General features: G+C 37.1%; 2 protein-coding genes across 2 annotated transcripts; both read right to left on the bottom strand.

Annotated features, from left to right (window-relative positions):
• Nucleotides 1-2,394: 2,394 nt before the first annotated feature.
• On the bottom strand, nt 2,395-3,381 carry LOC117376116 (uncharacterized). The gene has a single exon (XM_033972523.1). The coding sequence runs from the start codon at nt 3,379-3,381 to the stop codon at nt 2,395-2,397; it is 987 nt and encodes a 328-aa protein (XP_033828414.1).
• Nucleotides 3,382-6,407: 3,026 nt separating this feature from the next.
• vsig8b (V-set and immunoglobulin domain containing 8b) lies at nt 6,408-15,424 on the bottom strand. Its single transcript, XM_033972915.2, has 8 exons — nt 15,340-15,424; nt 14,852-14,919; nt 11,403-11,572; nt 10,392-10,593; nt 9,781-9,933; nt 8,942-9,064; nt 8,189-8,327; nt 6,408-6,887 (listed from the first exon to the last, which is right to left on the bottom strand). Exons 2-8 carry the CDS (start codon nt 14,910-14,912, stop codon nt 6,647-6,649), a joined length of 1,089 nt encoding a protein of 362 aa, XP_033828806.1. The 5' UTR covers nt 14,913-14,919; nt 15,340-15,424; the 3' UTR covers nt 6,408-6,646.
• Nucleotides 15,425-22,413: the final 6,989 nt, after the last annotated feature.

The following is a 22,413-nucleotide window of genomic DNA, read 5'->3' on the forward strand; positions in this document are numbered from 1 at the left end:
ACTTTTGATGATTTGCAAAATAAGTGAAGGGTTTGAAGGTTGAACAAGAACTCATGAAATCTTTAGTTCTAATATGAAACTGGAATAATTGATTTTTCAGTAGTTATATATAAATGATATATAATAAAAACAACTTCTCTGTACGTATGTCTCACTATGTGTCAGCCCTGCAACTGACTGGTCATACTCAGATGTGTGGTGCAGCCTCACAAGCCCACAGCAGCTGCTCCATCTAAAAAAAAAAGGAAAAAAAAGTCTAAAGTGATCAACATTTTTGTTCAGTGAAACTAAAAGTGGCCTGCCGACTTAAAACACTCAGCACAGTACAAAGCCTTGACACTGCTGATGATCTTTTCAGCCTAAGCGCACTGCGTATTTTTCCGTCTGTTGGTGTGTGTGCCATCTCTTGAGTTATGCACTATATAAAGCAATAATCAACATCACATTTTGAATGATGAGTAACAGGGTGGACATTCATCATCGAGACACAACTCAATTTGAATACTTTAATAATTAAGCAAGTATTGATTTATTTAAAAGTAGGTAGAGAGCTACGTTGGTATAATGGTAGGGGTTTAGTTGTGTAAATCACGACAGAAGGAATTAAAAAATCTGTTTAGTTTATAATTTATAGTAATATCATACTGCAGAAGAAAAAACTACAGCCTTGTTCAAGTATCTAGATTCATGTACTTTTTTTCCTCCACTGTTGCAATCACTCCTATTTGCCTCATCATTAACCATTAAATAGCATATAGTCTACTTCAGAAGTTGCAGTAAATGTACTCAGGGGCAGTGTCCGTAACACTAACCTCTCTGCATCAAAGGATAATAATGCCTTTTTACTTGGTTCATTTGGGGCAGTAGGCAGCTCGGGCCTTGGCGTGGAGTGGATTAGCTGCTCCATTGTACTGTGCGTTCTTTGAAGCTCACTAGGTGGTGCCAGAGGGTGTGAACCAGTGGTCCATTGCAAAAAAAAGCTTTTCTCTGCATTTTCTACAGCTCTGCATCATTTACTTCACTTATGCTGAAGACCTACATCTGACTGTGCTGCTGAAGAACACACAGGAGATCAGTCCATGTCATCTGTAGCATATGACCTACAGCCAAACGTGGAGAGAGCGCACAGGTGGAGCATCTTAGCAAATTCTCGCTTTACTTCATAGTTGATGAGTTGAGTTGATAACATGCAGTTCATATTTGCAAAAAAGAAAACAAACATTCATTATTATTTATCATTTACAACATCAGGCCATATGCTCTTGCAATTAACCACAATTTGAACTATTTCAAAGTTTGGACTTGACCGGTCAAGTGCAATTTATATGTTTATTGCTGTTTTGTATTGCCCATTACACAAAGCTGTTTTGGCTTTTGGATTTGCTGTCTCGTGGAATAACTATTACCCAATAAATCATATGATAAAGATCACCACCCAACTGCCACAGTGAAACTATAAGCAAAGTTCCTTGATTGATTATGGCTAAGTGTACCTACCTCCCATTTGAGTCATTTTTGCTACTATGTAACAGTTGCTTGTGCAAAGATTATCCACCCAGCCTAGATGTCCTACACAAACATGTAGTCATCCTGCTGTCAGCTGTCTACTGCATACGTTTGTATTGGCAACCATCCAGAGAAATCCAGCAATTGTTGTCCCCACCTTCCTATAGCTTGCCTCCACCTCCTGTGTGAGCGACTGGGAGGAACTACCTCTTCTGCCTCGTGGTCAAACAAAAAAAACAGACTTCAGGATGTGTGCACTTTCTTGTTTTATTAATACGCTCAGTACTTCCACCATGTATTTTTCAGTATTTTTAGAAGGCTACCTGGTTACATCATGTGCAAGCAGTATGCTGATGTATTTTACAAAACTATTAGTTTTATTTTTTTATGAAATATTCACAGGGCAGACCAAATGCTTTCAGAGATCAAGAAGAGATATATCCTCATGTATTTGTGCAAAAAGAGACACAATTACTAAAACAAATATCTTCAATATTGGGCATTTTTTTGTGTATTATATAATTCCAAAGGAAAAGTAAATTACATGGTTAGTGAATAAAGTATCTCCTCATCCAAAAGAGTGGTACTACTAAAGTAGAAAATGAAATTACATTATTCAAAGCACTTTTTGTTTGTTTGTCATCTCTCACAGCACAGTAGCCTATTGTATTGTTATGGTCAGATTGCTTTACAGTTCCCCGTCTCACCAGTGCTGTGCATGCCATTACTCTTGTTGCCTTCACACTGATCAATTGAAAAGAAGAAAGAAACAAAAAAAAAAAAATCGTTACTGAGATTGCTTGCACTAAGATACAAATTGCTCACTGTTTTTAGTCGGCTTGCAATTTGGGACTCCAACGCACAAACAAAGCAATGGCATTGACTTTTTCATTTTTTATATTTCACAGGAGAGCGCCGTTCAGCCTTTTGTTCACGAACCTTTAGACCAGACAAGCAGGGATACTCATCAAGGCCTGTGTTAAATTCATGCAAGAACAATTTCCAGAAAGATGTTTTCCCATAGATTAACACCATAGGGGTTACAGTGGTGAATATGGATGTGAATAAAAATGTGAGCATTACAGCGTTCTCATGGTACACTGCTATTTGGTAATTCACATACAGATCCACTACAAGAAAGACCAGAAATACCGTGACAAGGGACAGTGCCATTTGAATAACCCGCAACTGCGACCCCAATTTTGGCCCGTGAGCTCCATTGGTACTTGCTTTCATGTGGCGCAGATGGGTCGCCAAGTGGACAGAAATGGAAATGCAACACTTAATCATGAGCAGTCCAGGGAACACATCGGCCAATAGTAAAGCCATAACTTCATAGACTCGTGCAGCAAAGGTCTCAGGGGTTTTGATGCCGCAATCTTGATTTATTATTGTTATGTTACGTGTTTTTTCTGATTGAAACACGACCAAAGTGGGCATGCACACGGCAAAAGCGCACAGAGGAATGAGGGTCACTCCAAGGGTCACATGCCTGAGGATGATTGCATGGATGGTGGTGTAGCAGCGATTTGGTGTGTGGACTAACTTGATGCTATAGTAACAGGTGAGAAAACTGACATACCAGACCATTATAAATTTGAAGCAAAAGATAAGAACAAGAAGGATGCTATAAGGCAGAGACGGGATGTGGCACTCGTTGTCAATCTCGTCCATGGTCATCCAGAGGTAGCAGATAAGCTGATGAACCAAGTTGGCGCTGGACAGAGCCACTACAATGGTTTCACTGGGGGACCACTGCTTTGTATGCTGGTAGTGAGACAGGCTACTCAGCAAGATGAAGAGGTTAAAGAACACCGTGCAGACTGCAAACAAGCCAGTTATTATCCAGATGGCCAACTTACTCGCGCCCAACATGTTGATAGTCCTTATGCCGGCAGCTTGCGCAGTTTAAAGCGTTATGAGGAGAACTTGCGCCTCAGCAGCCTGTGTCTCTTTTTGATGTCCGCTCTTTGTGCAGTTTTCAAACAGATGACAAGATGGTAGGAATTATGCGCGCACTTTCCAAACCAGACATGGCCTTGTTACCTTCAAAGAAAATAGTGAACAGAACAAGCTAGTTACATTGCTGCCGGCTTTAATCCTATCTACAAGTGTCTTGGAATGCAATACGCAAAGTGGCTCGATTCACTTAGAGTACTACTTCAACCTTGTTTAGCTCAGCAAGAAAAGGGTTAATGGTGCCATAAGAAACAGCTCAATAAAGACCTGACTCTGCTATATATGAGCAGAGAAGTATGACTGAATAAAATGATATGTTTATTAATTGCCATAAAATAAATGAGGAAACGTTTGCTTTTGTTCATTTGAGGCCTAAAACGTGGCAATATTGTGACTCACGCATAGATGTGTGTATCAGATTGTGAGAAAACTGCATTGTTTCTCAGTATCAACCCAGTTTAGCTCTGGATTAATCTTTGTTTAGTCTCTTGACAGTTCTGCGTTTTGACTTGTGGCTATACTCTCCATGGATTTCAGAATTATTGCCACAGTGATTAACAGTTTAAAATAAAATGTTGTATATTTTGAATCTACAAAGTCCTCAAAACCTTACATATAACTGGAAGCTGAAACCCATGAACATTCCCTGATTAATTCTGGTTTAGAATTGGTTTATTCCTTGTAATGAGTTTGTCCTTATTGTTCAAAATGCTGTTGTGGTAAATTCCCATAACCTCTTTTACTCCTGATAGATTCAATAATGGCTATCTGGAGAAATCCCTGAAACCCTCTCTAAATACATAGTCTTTGTTTTTTGATGCGTTGCATGACTCAATACCGTTGTTGGCTTTGGCTGAAGAATCCCTTGTTTTGTTTTGTTGATCCCAGCATTAATCCTCGCCTGGAGACATCTGAAGGAGGCCAACAACACAAGGTGAACTCCCTGGATCCTAGACTGCTGCTTGTGAAGAGCAGATTTATACAGCAGCGTTAGCCCACATTTGCATCGACCACAGGTAGTTGTGGTGGCGGCTTATTTGTATGTGACCCTGATTATGCAACATCTGTGCTAATTATACAGGCAAATTGAGTTTTATTGTATGTCGAAGAAAAAAAAATCTGAAACGATATTATGCAGGGAAGACTGTAGCTGTCAAACAGACACTGACACTGATTTACATGATTTACATGATTATCCAACTGCAGAGTCATCAAAATAATCAATACTTTTAATTAAAACTAGTATTTAAACTAGATTCTAATTTACAATTTACAAAAACAAAAAAAGATGACGTTAGACCTTCGCTGAACACTTTTAAAATGGAAATGCTGTGCTGTGAACTGCTTCACAACATTTTGTGGAGAAAAATTGCTTTCTAATGTTTAAAGTATGTAATTGTGGTATTGAAATTGGTATTGAGTGTAGTGTCTTTTGCTTAGTAATAAAAATCAAGTTGGAAAAATGTTTTTTATTACAACTCTGAATAAGCCTTAAATCATGGTTGTTTTGCTGGTAATGTAGTTGTTTTCCTGATGATATGATACATGTATTGCATTAGTTAACATAGCTATTTCATGTGACTTATTTATATGGGTAATATTTTTATCTGTTATAATGCAGCTCCTGGCGCATAACCAGGACCTGTCAGTTTCTACCACAGACCACACTGGACCACAACAGGAAGATGGTTAACCCACACATTTACAAACACAAACCACCAACACCGGCAGCACAGGCTTTTACCTGATAAGAAAAGCCAATCACCCAACAATGACCTTCAGCAGTGTGGACATTATAATCCCTTATCACTCAATCTGCAGTGACTCAGTTTCTTTGTTCACTGTTAAATAATGTATACAAGACACACATGTAAGCAATGTTGTGTCTCACATTATGTTTTAGTTAAAGTCAGCTTCTACCTCTAGTGTTACCTGTGACACTGTTTTAAATGCAAATCTTAAAATGCAGAGCTTGTGCTGTTTTCAGTATCATCTGCCTCACCTCATATGAAACACCTCAGCTTCATGATTCTTTCTTATCTTATCTAAGTATTTTTGTGACGTTTGATGCTATGAATGTAAAATGTTATCTCACCTTCCACTTCAAAGCGGTCACCAAAAACACCAACGTTCTGTTACAATTTGAAAAACATACCCCATGGAAGGCTTTTTTGTTCTTCTTGAAGTTTAGGTCCTTAACCTAAATGCTTGTTTAAGAGGCAGTGAAAAACATGTTTTTGCAATATTATGTGTGAAGCTTATAATTTCAGGTAAATGAGATACAATTTCCAATAATTTCCCTTTCCCTTCCAGTGACTGTGAATCCAAACGGCCGTGTGATGTTGCGTCTTTGGCGATGATCTGTTACACACTTGTAAACAAATGTGAGACCTTCACAGATTAGAGCAGGGAGGTAGTGCCCTGAAGGTGGCTCGGAGCTGAATGCATTACTGACCTGGACCACCAGCCCTTCGGCACCTGCAGCAGGCCTTATTAATGCTGCGCACCTTTGAAGGCGATGTACCGGTGCAGAGGAGAGGTGGGCTATAGGCATATATATCCTCAATCCTGTACATTGTATATAGGATGTGTGTAGAGTGCTGACGCAGCCCAGTGCCGCTGAGACTGGCAGCTAAGGGTTTCCACCTCAGGTGAATGTAGCCACAATCACTGCACGAGCATCTGAAAGCTTTGCAAATCAAGGACAGAAAAGGCACTTTCGCAGCACTTTGTTCTGCATCTTTTTCAACACAGAAAGTAATAAACTCCACTATGTCAAAAAATTTGACTGAAAAACATTTTTTTGAAACACTGATTTAGATATGTGTCTGAGTGTCTTAATTTTTTATTTGGAAAAGACTAAACCAGCACATAATCAGGCTTAACCAGGTCTAATGCAGGACTTAATTAGGACTTATAATAATACCATAGAGCAAATAATACCATAAACAACATGTTTATTAAAACACTGTATTATCCATCTCTGATTAAGAAATGCATAAAAGGCACCAAACTATTTACACATTAGTTACAGTTTAAGCAAAAATATTGTAATACCTCTTCTGAGACATTTCACAGACATTTTATATACAAATTGCACATTTACAAATACATAAAACATTGTTCTGTACATCTCAATACTCCATAGCTTAGTGTGACAGTAAAGTCCTCTGCAGTGCTCTCAGACAGGGTATCCATATTGGGGGTCATATTTGAGGGAGTGTGTGTGGTTTGGGACTCTGTTGGAGCGCTGTGAGTCTTTGAGAGAGCCTCCTGTGTAGATGGCATTTGGTGCAGACTCGCTGGATTGGGGGTTCCTTACATTGCTGTACTGGACCCCATGGTGCGTGTGGTAGCTCAGGACAGAGCGCATACTGGTGGCTCTGCTGGTGGGACGGCTTTCTGGGGCTTGGGCGTCCTCCCTGAGAAGAACATGCAGAGATTGAAGAGTTGATTTTGATACCAAGAAAAGATCATTTAAAAAAATTAGACTATAGAATATAATTTTCAACACAAATGAATAGTACTTTTTTTAATGTACCATTCTGTAACTGTATCCTGTACTTGAAAGATCTATTCCTATTCTATTTAGTGTAGGCCCCTGTTGTATTCTCACATTTCACTACTAGATGCTATCTACGGTACTCCCATCTGATAATGTGCCAGTTTTGACCTAGTAAGAGAAGACCAGCGAGCGCATTTGAGTCTGAACAAAGGCCGGGTGAGGAGGTAAATACACTTACAGGTACATCAATACTTATTCAAAGATATATTACATTTTTACATTGGTTCTTCTAAAAACTTGCAAGTTTAATGTTGCTCATTTGAAAAAAGAAAAAAAAATCTGTCTTTCATATTCATCATCAAAATAAAAGTCCGTTTAAACGTTAGGCAAGGTCACTCTGCTCGGAAACAATTTGGGTTCAGTTAATTAAAGTCCTGTCTGCAATCTAAAGCTTATCTAACATTCATACAATTCCAGCAATATCTCCATTAACTGTTCAATTTTGCGTCTATGACTTGAAGCACTCTTATTAAATGACTCACTTCACTTAACAAAAATCTTTCTGAAAAAACAACTATTCTGAAGTACATAGTCAGTATGTTCCTCCTTGTGTAAAAGAATTGCATGTTTTCAGGACACATTAGAATAGAAAAACTTGCTTTTACTTAAAGGAGGGGAGTTTGTCAATTACTCGTCTCCATGGAAGTCAGAATTATTGCATTATAGCACACATTCTCAGTGTAAATGAATAAAAGCCTGACATTTTTTATAGGAAGAGCTGTAAAAACCTAACCCTAAGTACAATATTCATAATCTCTTGTATAAATGTTGATTATTGTTCATATATGTAATTTAAGGTCTTTTTGAGCTGGCCAGACAGTTTTTGTCATTGTTTGCTTGCATAAAAGTTACTCAAAAGCACATTTGTTTTAATATTTTTCTTCTACTTAAACTGGTGTTACATGCTTATTTGCTGCATCAATGGAAAAATAAGAATGGATTTGTAAAATAGAGGTAGTTGTGTGAAAAAAGGGCAAAAGTACAGTTGAAGTTGATACCTCCTTTTACATGATTTTTATGGCAAAAAAAAGAAAAAAAAAGTCTAGACGAGCTACAATGGTCTATAATGTCCTTAAAGGGTTAAATATGGACTTCCTGTTTGTAAATTGTAATAATACTCTTCTACTAAATGCATAGGCCTCTGTTGACTGAGCTAACCTGATTTCATTGGCTCGCTCTTTTTCATATCTCCTCTTGTTGCAGCAGCAGATGAGCAGCCATATGAGCAGCAGGAGCAGCAGGAGGAGCAGGAGAGCACCTATGACAGCCCCCACGATCATACCCACTCTATTGGTCGCTAGATAAAGACAAAGAAATCACATGTAAGTACCACATTTAGCACATTAGCTTCATCTTACTACTTACTTTTTATGTATTTAAAGGAGACCTATTTATTTTTTTCTGGTATTTAGTATATGACATAAAATAAAACATACATAAGCCATTATTTAACACTGCAATATTGATTTAAAATGGCTAAATAACAGAAACCAGTGACTTCCTGTTTAAATTTGGCCGATAGACCAAATTAGTAAAATTTCACTGTAGCAAGCTGAGGGTTTAAAAATGGTTACTTAATATTTTTAACCCTATTTGTATGACCAGGATGTAAGTACAGAGCATTGGGCAGGGAGTAGGTAAAAACTGAATTTTTTGGAGCACTCAAGCCATGAACGCAGGGCAATACAAGATTATTCAAACATGTATGAATCAGTCGAAATACAACTCTGAGTAAGCTAATGATGAGGGATCACAAATATAACACGGTTAAAAGCTCATAAAAGTCTATTTTACATAATATGCCCCCCTTTTAAGATTGTACAGACTGCACCAGATAATGTTGAGTCACATACAAAAACAACATGGCCAGAGGAAAAGAGTGTATTTAGAGTACAATTAGAAGTGACTTACGGTTGTATGCGCGCAGTACATATTTACACTGTCCTGACCCCACGGCATTCTTCACCACACACGCGTAGGTCCCGACATAGCTGTCTGTGTGGTTTTTTATCAACAGCACCCCGGTGGAATAGTCTTAATGAGAGAACACAGAAGTTATAGGTTTTTCATAATGAAGACAAAGTGATACAGTTCTCTGCAAGGTAAAAAAGGATCTGAAAAAGCGGTCATTAGAAACAAATAGAAAACAGGAATATTTTGAATTACAGACCAGTGAAGTTTGATTTCAGGTCTGGTCTGTCTTAAAGCCAATGATCTTCTAGTTCAAGAGTAAATGATGTACTTTCCATTAAGCCAAAGGTTCTTCTCACTCAAAATAGCTGAAAATGAACTGCATCTAATCATTTTATAATTTTGATCTGTCCTTTAACACTGTAATCTTGACCAAGTGTACAATGCACTGACAGAATTGCTAATTCAGTGACAACAAGCTCTAAGCTTTAATTAAAACACTCAAAATTATTTTCTAAAAAACATGATTCATTATGTAACTGTTACATGACCCCGTCTTTTTGTAACAGAAATAAGAGGCTTTTGAGCACCTTCAAAATTACAGCTTTTAGGTGACTGTTTCACAATATACTTAAATTTTTACTTTCAGCAGCCCTCCATGGGGCCTTTGTGTTCTTTCTGTTAAACCTATCTTGCTTTGTAAAATAGAGCTATAGTGCAGTTTTAACTATTGCTGTTACAATTATATAAGGGATACATAATAATTGTATATTTAATACACATCTAGCTGGCAGAGTGCTTTTTGACAAATGGATCCTGGTTACATTTGTATAGTTTACCTTGGGTGGCGGTTGGGGGCATGGGCCCGTCTGACTCTCTTGTCCATGAATAAGTGAGTGGTATAGAGCCCTCCGGGGCCTTACAGCGCAGGGACACTGTGCTGCCTTTCTCTTCACCGCCTTCAACCCAACACTTAGGTCTTGAAGGGGGAACTGAGGAAGATAAACAAAAAGTGTCATTATTACCTAAAGATGACTATAGACTTTTAGAACTTTGGCTTAGCTTTGTACCATTTTTTTATTTTTTATTTTATTTTTTTTTTGTCTTTGTGAGAGACAATCTTCTTTAGTTTTTGTAGTATTTTTCTTTTTTTTTCTTTTTCTGTCTTTTCTATAGTGAGTAGATTTTTTGTTTTTGTTTTTGTTTTCTGAGCTGATTAACAGCCCAACTGTAAAGTAATAATTAAATCATCCAGAATTTAAAATCGTCCCTTCCATCTCCTTTAACATTGTACATGTTGTTATCAAGCAACAAAAGGAACTATAAAACAGGCTGGGTGAAATTACTGGCAGGGCACATTCCCAGTAAGTGATGGGTGTCATGACGAAAGAGTTAAGGCAAAGACAGCGAACAGGTCAGACCGGTAACTAAGGCATGTCTCTGTACTCACCCATCACTACCAGAGTGACTTTGCGGGTGTCGACTCCAGGTGCTTTCTTCACTTTGCACTGATATGTGGCTGTGTCTGAAGAGTGTAAGTTGGACAGGGAAACTGAGGCGTCACCATTTTTTGGGTCTGCAATAAACTTGAGTCTGTCTTTAATATCCCAGTTCCCGTAGTAATGCGTCTTGTCTCCTGTGTACGATAAGATCTGAAAGGCAGGCATTGTATAATTTTAGATCACTTACAGCAGGTTTTGCTTGAGTTTTCAAATGTGTAAAAGCTATATTTCAAATGATCACAAAAACATGTCCTAACAACTGTCTTCATAAATTTTCTGTCTGGTGTTTGCATCTATTTTGAAATGTGAATTAGAGCTGAAACAAATTTGCAACTAACTAATCGCAACTAATTAGTCATTGAAACAATTGTCCAAAACATGCCATACGCTGAGACATGCCAGACAAAGCAATAAATACAACATAAATTACATGTACATTCTGTGTTATGATTAAAAATATATTCTTCCTGAATGCATTATAACAATGGCCTCAAGCAGCATTATTTCAGTTTATTCTTGGGGAATTTGCAACTAGTCAGTTAATCAAAAACAATAATGACTAGATTACTTAATTATCAAAGTAATTGTTGTTTGCAGTTTTCTTATGAGTTTTGGTTAATGTAATTTCCTGAATGAAGTATGCTCTTTCCTCTTGTCATCTCCTGTCTAGTCTCACCTCAACAGAGAATCTGCCTTATGCATCCCATATTTGTTTGCCACAGATTTATAACCATATTCTCTTCCCTAGGCAATTTTTTCACTTAATATTTGTTGTACTTGACATATTTAATATCATATGTGCACAATTAATCCTCTTACAATCATAAAATAAGGTAATTTCTATCTATACCCCTAAACTGTGAACGTTTAATATAAGTAACTGAATTATCACCTACTGCCTAACTGTGTCTGTCGAGGTTTTATATACTGTGACATTAGTGTATATCTTGCAGTCTTACCAGTGAATCTTTCTGTGTCATATCTGGATTGAGATTGTACCACTCTATGTCCAGCTCCCCTGTGTCCTGCGCTCCTGGTGAGTAGGTGCAGCCCATTGTGACTGTCTCCCCTTTGGCTTTGTGAATGGTTTGAGGTCCCGTCGACGTCACTTGCATCGCAGTTGTGACTTCTGTACAAAATAGTCAAGCCAGTCAGATGGTACTACAGGACATACTGTGTAACATGACTGCATGTCGATAATGCAGCATCTTGCACCACAAACTCTGTATTATGTATTTTGTACAATTTGAGCCGCTCTTAATAAATGGCCACTACAAACTGCCAGACGAAAAGCTGCGGTTTGGGAGATTCTCTGATTATGTTGTCTAGCCGTCACAATTGGTTCTTTCCAAACTACCTTAAATGCTAAAACGATTTTGCAATTTTCTGCTTCTAACAGATCAACAGGAAAATATGTGTTATTTACTTCAGTGCAACATGCTTTTTATAGACATTACTGAAGATTGCACTGTTGAGTAGTAAAGTCAAACGCATTGAAGAAAAGACAGGGTGCAAAGCTGAAGATGCTGCAAGAGAGGTCAGGCCAGAGATAGCTTGGACTTGTACAGAGGAGAGCATAGGTTTGGATGATATGCCAAAAAAATATTCAAATTTTTTACCCTCATTTTGGACAATCTTGATTTTCTTTTTAATTTTACTTTTTCTTTTTACAAAGTCATATTTATTCCTCTAAAGTCTGAATTCTGCTCCAAACCACATGTTTTTATTGACAGAGGATCAGCTGTGGACCTCTCAAACCAGGCTGAACATTGACATTTAGAAATAACTCAGTCTTGATTAAAATTTGATTAAATGCACAGACCTAGGAGTGTGTAAGTTTTCATAAAAGGATGCCAACAAACAGATTTTATAGATGGTTGCAGGAGAATGAGGAGAATTCAGTGTCCCTGCTAAAATATATATGTTAACACAAAAACAAATAAATAAATAAAATAAATTAATTTATCTTGTTCTGTACTTTTTAATGTCATTCAAGCTTTGGGCCTGTGCTCACAAACACTCTGAAGTGAAGTAGGAGTGCTGATCCGAGACTAATTAGCCTCTTAACTCAATCTGAGGATTTAAGAGTTCGCGCTAGGAACCAAAGTAAAAGTGGTGATTTGGGCAAAAAAAGTGAGATGCATGCTTATCTAAAATCCACTAGGCTCATTAATTGTTTGAAATATATTGGTAAATGATGAAAGCTAGAAATATGTGTTGAAATGAAAAATGTGCCTGATCCAAGTGGCAGGCAGTTAAATCCATGTTGTGACAAACACCCACATAGAGCTGTGGTTTAATTGCTGTTCATGTTTGATGTCTTCAACTACATTATGGGTATAGATATGTACTTTGCAGCATAGACTCATGTCGGTCTTGGAAGCTACAGAGCCTCACAATAATCTTCAAGTATCATAATATGAAACTATTTCATGTTCAAAGTTCAGCTAATGTGAAAATGGTCATTGACAGTAAATAAAACAACTTACTAATCGCTAATGAAGAAATGTAATAAAGCGAATAGCTGCATTTATTGGTCAGTGCATTGCTTATATTTTCTAATGTATAACTTTGTCCTGATCTTTCAACGACTTTTGTTTATATAATCATAACAAGGATAATTATAAGAATAATGATTTGGATTTATATATCTCCTTTCCGGATATTCAGAGCACTCCCATTCATTACTCACCGCATTTATATATAGGCACGGTGGGTGAGTGTGAATGTCTGGCTTCTTACATGTCAAATACATAGCAAGTGCCATTTAGTGTTTAATTTAATTTAAACTACAATATTGGATGCATATCTGTGTGTGATTTCCAAAACAGCAGACAAACTCTAAGAAACACCCCTTCCCTCTGCCACACCTGTTTTCTCTTCTATTAAATCCACTAAAAGTTACAGCACCACTTTTTGTCAATATCTCAGCTACTCTGCAGTTCACCTTTATGTCAGGGTTTAACTATGCATGCATTAGGTACACAAATATTTACTCTAATGAGGCCCTATGGGGCAAACCCAAACAGGAATCTAAATAACACATTTTTCAAACAAGCTAACTGTCCAATCATCTGCGTTTAACCGGTATTCAAATGTAGTACTGCGTAGCGTTTTATTGGACTCCAAAAATGCAAACCATTTTAACTGCCCCACCCCTTGTCCATGTGTTCTTGTCTTTATGATGATCAATTATCATCACAACTTCCTTAACAGCAGATCTTATTTTTACTGTCTATCTAGTTTGGTGTCACATACTACACAGCACAGAGCTGTTAACAAATGAAACAGAGCTGGAAATGTCAGGTCAAAGGCAGTATATTCCACTGTCATACAAGCGTCAGACCACATCATCTGCAAACAATAATAAAAAGCACATAAAAACTGACCACGCTGAGAATTAGGCAACGTTCTTTCTGTCATTGTGTAAAAGAGCAATAAGATAGTCTAGTTGTATTAGCAGTCGTAGTTTAATAATGGTATGCTATAGCAGATGTAGCATTTTGTAGAAGTGGTAACACCCAGAGAGGGATTCAGGGACAAAAATTACATTATGTTCCTTTAATGTTTCTCAGTAAAGTGCTGTTTTAAGAGGCTATATAGAATAACACAGACATAACTTCTCTTGGCTGTGGTTAAAGATGATGAGCACATCTTCACAAAACAAGGGTAATCTCCCATAGCTCCAAATCTGTCTTTAAAGCTCTGTGCCTGTCCCCACTGTGGGCATTTGATTTAATTTTCAGAGCGTTTTATGTTTTTCTTGTATAAACTCGTGCAGCTTGGCCGGAAGCCAGACACTAATTCCTCTACTGGGGACAATAAAGTCTCTCAGGGTCTTTGCTTTTTGAAACGCTCCAAGCAGTTTGACCCTCAGCAGCAGCCGTAGCAGCAGAAAGAGTTTTAAATGGATGCTATGCGAGGAACTTGTCAGATGTACCTGCATTAAGTACATGGTTGGTTGACCCTGTGCAATGTAATTTAGTGAGTTTTAGAGGCAGGTCATCAGACAGGAGCGACTCAGACTGGCCTCTTTGTATCAGGCAGACAGTGGGTAATGTTCATTGTAAAAACTGAGTAATTCAATCAAAACCAACTTTAATTTAAGTTTTATATTTTAAATCTTTGTGTTCCAAGTTCATAAAAGCAAAACTCTCAAATGCATCTACACTCCCATTGTGAATTAGTGCATTGTTTGTACCTTTTCTTAAGTTATTGTTGTAGACACATATTGCAGAAACATAAGTAGAATGTGTTAAGTTTAAGTGTTCTAATCAAAATGTTTTATTTTCAAGTGATGCCTAACAATTAGATGTAGAATTAGAGGATGGAGTTTTTTGTTTCCCCATTGGTATAGCTTTAAGAGAAATGTTTGCTTTTTTAATCATGAAAAAAATGAAAGACTTACCTGTGTAAAGAAGAACCAGAACCAACACAACAACATGTAACTTCACATTTGAAAACGCCATTGAAAACCTACAAAAACAAGAAGTGACATTTTAGACTGGTACATTTTTTAGATCAAACTTTTAATATTAAAATATGATGTGTTAAGTAGCGTTAAACCCCACAATCTGAAAATATTCAGATCAAAGCCTAAAGACTTACTAAACCCTTGGCCTTCAACCATTTGTGATGATTTTAAAATGTAGTTGTGTGCAACGTTTTAACCCCAGCTCTCTAAAGGTAGAACACATCACAAAAGTCAAGACTGCCATGGTAATAAACACTCTATACTACAATATAGGGAGGAATTAAATTAAATGGGTTCTGAACTAAACCATGTTACAGTACAGTATTTGCAGGTGTTGTTATAACTTCAACTAGCCACAAAAAGAGGAACTTACTTTTAGGATGTATGCCAGTATAATATAAAGTTGATATAAATACACCTACCTTAAAGTTGATAAATAATACTGTGTTCAGCCGTTAAGTAATAATTCCTGGTGTGTTGATCGCTGTCTGTATTGGAGGCTCAGTGTGACTCTTGAGTGAAACTCTGCAGAGGTGGGCCCCACCCTCTATCGGTACATAGTTCATCTGGAGGCCACTCCCAGTCTCTCACTCTAATGACACTATTTTTGGCTTATATAAAATGTATAAACATGTGTGAAGTAACACTTTTTTATCACTTGTAAGTAAATTGCAATTCCCAATTAGCAAAAGAAACTTTTATTCTGTCAATCCGACTAAAGTTTATTTACTGAAAGAATTCAATTTTCTTTTGCTATGGACCTTACCTTTCAATTATTACTATTTTGAAGCAGTAGTGTTTGTTGATTTTAATGCTTTTAATGACTTACACTTAGACAAATTTTATTAATCTTCAAGGCACAACAGCTCACATATTAAATTACATTTTAAAAATACTAAAAAACTAAAAATTCTAAATAAATTTATTGGCAAAAAGTGCAGTTTAATGGTTTATTTGATCAACTTGTCTCTGCTATTAATAAAATAAATTGCATATACATTTTTATAACTTCTTTAAATACATACTAAAACGCTGATGTTACTATGTTCAGTTTCACCCATTACTTTCACGTGAATAGGTCACTATGTTAAAGTATCACTCGGAACCAATTCAAACTCTGTATAGTGTTAACTGTTTAATATCTGCTCTTAACATCTACTTTTGATCTGATCTTTAAATGTGTTGGCCCTACCTTGTTAATATTTGATTGGCAGTTGCATATATTACTCTACACCAGGGATCATTGCAATGTTAATTAATCCCACACCTGGAGAACTGTATATAGGATCTGTCAGGTTTTTCAGTCAAATAAAGAACTGTGTAATTAAGTCTCGTGACGGCTCTCCTCTTTCACTGCAGTGCTGTAGTGTCTAGTAGTGTACATCGGGTGATCACAGTTCAGATTCAACCCTCTGAAACCTTTAGCCCACACATTTTCTCACACACAACTCTTCACATGTAGCGTCACACCTTCTTGACACACCTTAAAAAAAAAAAAAAAAAAAGCCTTCATTGTTGCTGCAGACATACAAAGCGCAGTACCTGTATGTATTTGTAACCTGTGCCAAGTTAGTGACAAGAGCTCGGAGAATGCAGTGTGCGCCGCCATCTGCCGCAATGCCCGCTGTAAATAACGCTTTTATTAGATGATTAAACGTATTGAGAGGGCTGAACTCTGCAACAACTTTTATCAGCTATGAATGATTTGCAAGGAGAGGCAGGCAGCATTCAGGGTTCTTTCCTTTGTCAGCACAGTGTAACACATCCAGGCCTGATTTGGCTTATTCAGTTGCTCTCAAGCTTTTCATGCCACCAGCTGACCTGCTTAATTTAGACAAGAATAGATGTAAATGTCTGTACAAGCTCTAAACAAAGACACATGATATTATAGTATTACTCACTGTAACAGCAGTAATAGTATTCCTTTCCTCAGTATTAAAACCAAGCTCTAGTAGTCCCATTAAAACTGTCACAAAACAAAGTTATTTTGAAATAAAACTGCTTTCTGACCAGTAGAGGAGACACTTGCAAAATCAACTTTTAACAATGTTATAATTGTTTCCCTTCTAATTTACTCAATTGAAATTGTATTTAGAGCGACTAATGCATGTTTGTGCAATCTTTATTCTCCTGCATTCAAGATGACATTGGTTTGAAAATTCTCATTTTCACCTACCTCCATATATAGGGTCATTAACATGATCCAGCAGTGCAAAACTTTGTGGTGATGACATTTGCATTTTCAACCAACATCATCTGACTTGTTCTTTTATTAAGTAATTTTAGATCAATATTGCAATTTAAATATCCAAATATAATATTACAATCCATGTCATATTACAACTTTATAGCAGACAAAAGCATAATGGCTTCTTTAAAATAACCCTCCATGTCATCTAAGTTTTCTGCTCCACAATTTGAGAAACATGGCCACAACGCATTTATTTAGCAGCCAACAAAATAACCCCAAAATTGAACAAGGCAAGAATGGTGAAATTATTCAGTATTGATTGTTGTAGAGACTACAGTACAGGATGTAAGCGTGGTTGTTGGCCATTAAGAAGCTAAGTGCTGGCCTAATGATACGCTGCCAATATTGTTCATTAAGAAGATGAACAAATGCTTGCAGAAGGCTAAGTGAATTTACAAGCACTTGGTTGTATTCACTTCTCTCTCTGTTGGCTTTACACCAATAAATCCATGTACTACCAATGGTCCTGCAAAATGTCAGTGAGCCTGAGGAGGAGGGCACAGTGACAGCTTGACCAGCAGGTGGTTAATTGGCCCATATCTACTTCCTCCTATGGTGTGTAAGAGTTATAGTGTTTGAGAGAACAGTGTAGCCAATACAGAAGGACAGTAGGACAACAACTTTGCAAATCAAGACTCAAGTAGTAGGAGTAGTAGCAGTAGTATTAGGAATAGAAGTAGTAATAGTTGGAGGAGTTGGAGGACTTGAAGTAGTAGTAGGAGTAGAATTTATTGTAGCATAGGTAGAAGATGTAATTAATATGTTGTTTTAGTTATTACCCATTACACACCAAGCTGTAGGTTTGTATTTATTTATTTATTCAATATGAACATAATTGCATTGGACACACCAGATGCACTGCAAATACTAATTTTCAAAACTTAGGTTTTAAATAATTTGTAGCAACAGTAGAAACAGTGGCGGTGGTGATTAAGTTGTTGAAATTGAGAGTAGTGGTCAAAAGAACACTGTATCAAGCCAGTACAAGTGTGAACAGCGGAGAGGATGGCACTCATTTGACCTGCATGTTTTATCCCTTTAGTCGCCTAATTGTACTTTAATTATCCTTCTGAACTGTGCCGATGACAAGGGGCCCAAACACTTAGCTTCTTTTTGCATTTACAGCCAAGAGTTGTCATAACCTCATTTGTCTTCTGCAGATTTGGCAAAGGTGGCCTAATCGCACCACAGGGGGAGCAAACAAACCACCTTGACAGATGTCCAAATTACAAGTAAACAGAACGGCAAGGGAGGCAAACAAATGACCAAGAAGCATCGGGAGTGTGGGGGGAGGAGGGAGGATGGAGGGGGAGGAGGGAGGAGGGATAGCCAGCAGCCAAAGTGAAGTAGCTCATGACTCACCATGTGTCAATGTCAGCGAGCCAGTTAGGCACATATATTCATCTTTTTAAGGTGGAGTGCCACTGGGCTGAGGATGGCACTATTGGCAGAGAATGGCTCAGCAGTCAGAGCGCCATTAGTCAGGAGGTCAAAAGTTTGATGCAGAAGTACAGTGAGTTTATAGTAGTTGTTCTTGTAGAAGTTTTGTAGCAGGAACAGTAACAGTAGCAATACCAGTAGTAGTAATAGTAGTAGTGGTAATAATAGTGGCAGTAGCAGGAGCAATAACAGTAATACATTTGCTTATTGTTATACTACATGATTACTGCATGATTGTAAATTTACTTTACACATTGTTTTGTAAAAAGTACTTCTTTTTTTTTTTTTTTTTAACTTTAATTCATGTTTCACTTATATTTACCCATTTTTCTATTACATTTGCTTCTTTTCTCGTGTTTTTAACATTGTCTTTTACTGTACTGTTGAGCTACACTGACCCTATAATTTCCCTCTTGGAGCAATAAAGTTGATGTTTATGTACAGTAGCAGCAGTAGTTGCAGTAATTGTAGTAGTAGTATTAAATGCAACAGTACGGATAGTAAATAGTAGTAGAATGTAGTATTTCCCCCATTTCCCCCAGCAGCATAGCAGTGCCTTTAGTTGTAATAACTCGAGCAGTAGTTGTTGTATCCTTATTGTAGTAGTAGCAGTAATACAACTTTATTTTTGTAAGTTTTAGTTGCCCCATCTTCCCAGGAGCACTGCTTTATATGGCAGCAGTTTCTTGTTAGAGCTGCAGGTAGGCACATCTATTGGTCTTTCAGAGCAGTGCCAATGGGTCCAGGAATGGCACTATTGGCAGGAGCAGACCGTCAGTCAAGCCCTTGTAGAGGCGACTTGAGAGGAATACATCCAGTTTATTCATGACCCCTGTTGGGGCAATTAAACGCTAGCCCTCACACTACATTGATTTCTTATCTGCCAAAGCCTAGCTATCAAAAACATACTTGTCAGAGTGGGTAGAAACAAGCACTTTGTTGCACTTTCTGAAAGAAAAGTTTGGACAGTGCAAAAGATGCTATGTTATGAAACCAAAATCCAAACAGAACAGCGAATCATGTCTGTACAACTTGCATTTGCTTCATTTTATTTATGTTACCCAGCTAAATTACGGTGGACTACCTTCTGACAGTTTATTGCTACATGCAGTGAAAAATAATGAAATATCTTTAATAATAATAATCATAATAAAAATAAAACATGAGTAACAAATGTCAGCAATTACAAATGTGGTAGGAAAGCACAATTTGTTCCAATTTTCTCACAGTTTGTTAATTTGATCATTAAGTTATCTTCTTTTCACACCAGCCATCGTTTAATTAAGTTTTGTTTAATTAGGATTTTGAGGCGTGCAAATCCTTCTGTTTTATTCAGGCAGTGTCCTAACTTGTGTGGATTGGTAAATATGTCAGCCTACTTAATTTTGGGTTGCATTGTTGCAGAGCAGAGACAGGAGTGATTACCCAGCTCTCCCGGGTTCTGAGCACTGTGTTACTGCCTCTTCACTGCATGCCTTCCCGCACAGACTGCACAATAAATAATAAAAAGCCAAATGCAAAGAATCCTCCCCAGCATCTGCGATTCTTTATCTCAGTACGGGAGCCACTAAGAAAAGGGCACACCGACAATCAGTGCGGGCTTGAATGACATTGGACGCAGCACGACCAAATCCCATTGCCTTATGTGTGCTGTGTGGTATTTTTCACTAGTTTTATTGAAATTTAGAAACACATCAGTGAGTTCTGCGGTTACCTATCAAATACTGAACTTGTTGATTCAGGCTGTGCAGATGTGGAACGTTGCCAAAAAATTACTTTTCTTTTTGAAATGTTTGTAAGTGTGGTTTAACTTTTGGTTCACAGTGGGTAGTACCATTGTAGTGCTTGTTCAGTCGATAATAATTGTAGTTTGGGATTTTGCTGTATAATTATAAAACAAGGGAAGTTCTTCTAATATACCGCCCTTTTGCAGATTGTTTTGTTGTTGGCATTTAAAATATGGGAACATAACCCATCTCCTCTTCTGCAGCAACCGAACCAATAACCTCCTCAGCTCACCTTCTCCCTCTCCTCGCTTTTAGTCACAATTTCATTTCATTTATCTTTATTTATACAGGGAGAGCACAATGTGAGTACCAGACTCTCTTTTTCATGAGCGCCCAGTTAAAATACAGAAGCATAAAAACACAAACAAACAAAACAAATCACCACATAGGTCCATTTAAAACATAAGAAACAGGAGCAGGTGTGATTATAAATGTTTATCACCAGATTATTAAAATGCATTAGTTGCACCAATGAATCCAGTTTTGCATATCTTTGGAATGTATTCCATTTTTGGGAAGCAAAATAACCAAAACCTTTTTTTCCTATTTCAGTTCTAGTGTGACCAGTTTTTAGACGTAGACAATCATGAGATCTTAAAATTTCCTATATCAAAGTTCAACAAACAAGTGAGATATTCAGGAAATCCCTTATAAATAAATTTTGTGTGTGAACAGTGATGGGTTTAAATTCATCACCTGTTATGAAGAGCTGAGTGAAAGAGTGTATCTAAAGGTTTCAAAGTAGAGGCTGAAATCTGCATGTACTATTATAACTCCATAATCTAGTACAGAAAGAAAGGTTGCTTGAACAGTTTCTTTTCTGTAATTAAATGGGATACGCAATCTATTTCTATAATAAAATTATAATTTTGATTTGAAACTGTTACATAATTCCAAAATAATTATTTTTAGCAAGACAAAACCCAAGATATTTACTATACGTGGTGACTCTTTCAATCAATGTACCATTTAGTGTATAAAGATTTTTGGCACATGTTTTTTTTTAAACACCTTCAATTCAACTTCAGTGATAATGTAATCGCCTGATGAGCAGAGGGAACACTTGCATGGAAAACACCATCATCGGCAAATAAATTTATCAGGCTTTCTCTTAAACTGCAAACAATGGAATTAATAAATATAGTAAAAAGTAGGGGACCCAAAATTGAGCTGTGCGACGCTCCTTTACTTAGTTAAAAATGTTTATTTATTTGGTTGGGACAATGCATGTTAATGAACAAACATGATTCAACATGAACATAAACATGGCGGACTATAACCAAAGGCTAATTTCTATCTCCTGTTCCAATGGCTGGGGTCACAAAAGGGTCAACATAAAAACTGCACACTACACACATTGCACATTTCCCATAGTTGCACATTCCACACATTGCACGTTCCACACATTGCACATTACACTTATTGCACAGTTCCCATTATTGCACCATTCAAAATATTGCACATTCCACTCACTGCACAGTTTCCATAATTGCACATTCCATTCATTACACAGTCCCCATTATTTCAGTCAGTAGTAGCTAATGTGATTTAAACCCATTGACTACTACTGTCTGGGTTCTGTTTGATAAGATAATTTTGGAACCAATTACATGTAGCATTGTCAAATCCAATATGCTTCTATACTGAGTCAAAAGATTTTTGATAAATCAATAAACAGAGCTACACAATCTTTTTGTCATCAAGGGCTGTGAAAATGTAATTTAAAAGTTTTGTGGTTGCAGTGACAGTAATATGTCCTTTTATGAAACCTGATTGATAAGACTTCAAAATGGAACATTTATTTAAATAAATTGTGACTTGATTTGCAACAAACTTTTCTGCAAGACAAGGTAATTTGGATCTTTGCCGGAAATTATTTACATATTGTCCATCCTTTGTGTAAAGGCAATACATGTGCTGTTTTTCATCATTGTGGTACAACTGCCACTCCCCTCTCAGAGGGAGATTAAATAAGCTATTTTTGTTAGGAAGAACAATCGTTCTTTGAACAGGAATGG

Source organism: Periophthalmus magnuspinnatus, chromosome 9 (assembly GCF_009829125.3).
Source record: "Periophthalmus magnuspinnatus isolate fPerMag1 chromosome 9, fPerMag1.2.pri, whole genome shotgun sequence".
Classification (NCBI taxonomy): domain Eukaryota; kingdom Metazoa; phylum Chordata; class Actinopteri; order Gobiiformes; family Gobiidae; genus Periophthalmus; species Periophthalmus magnuspinnatus.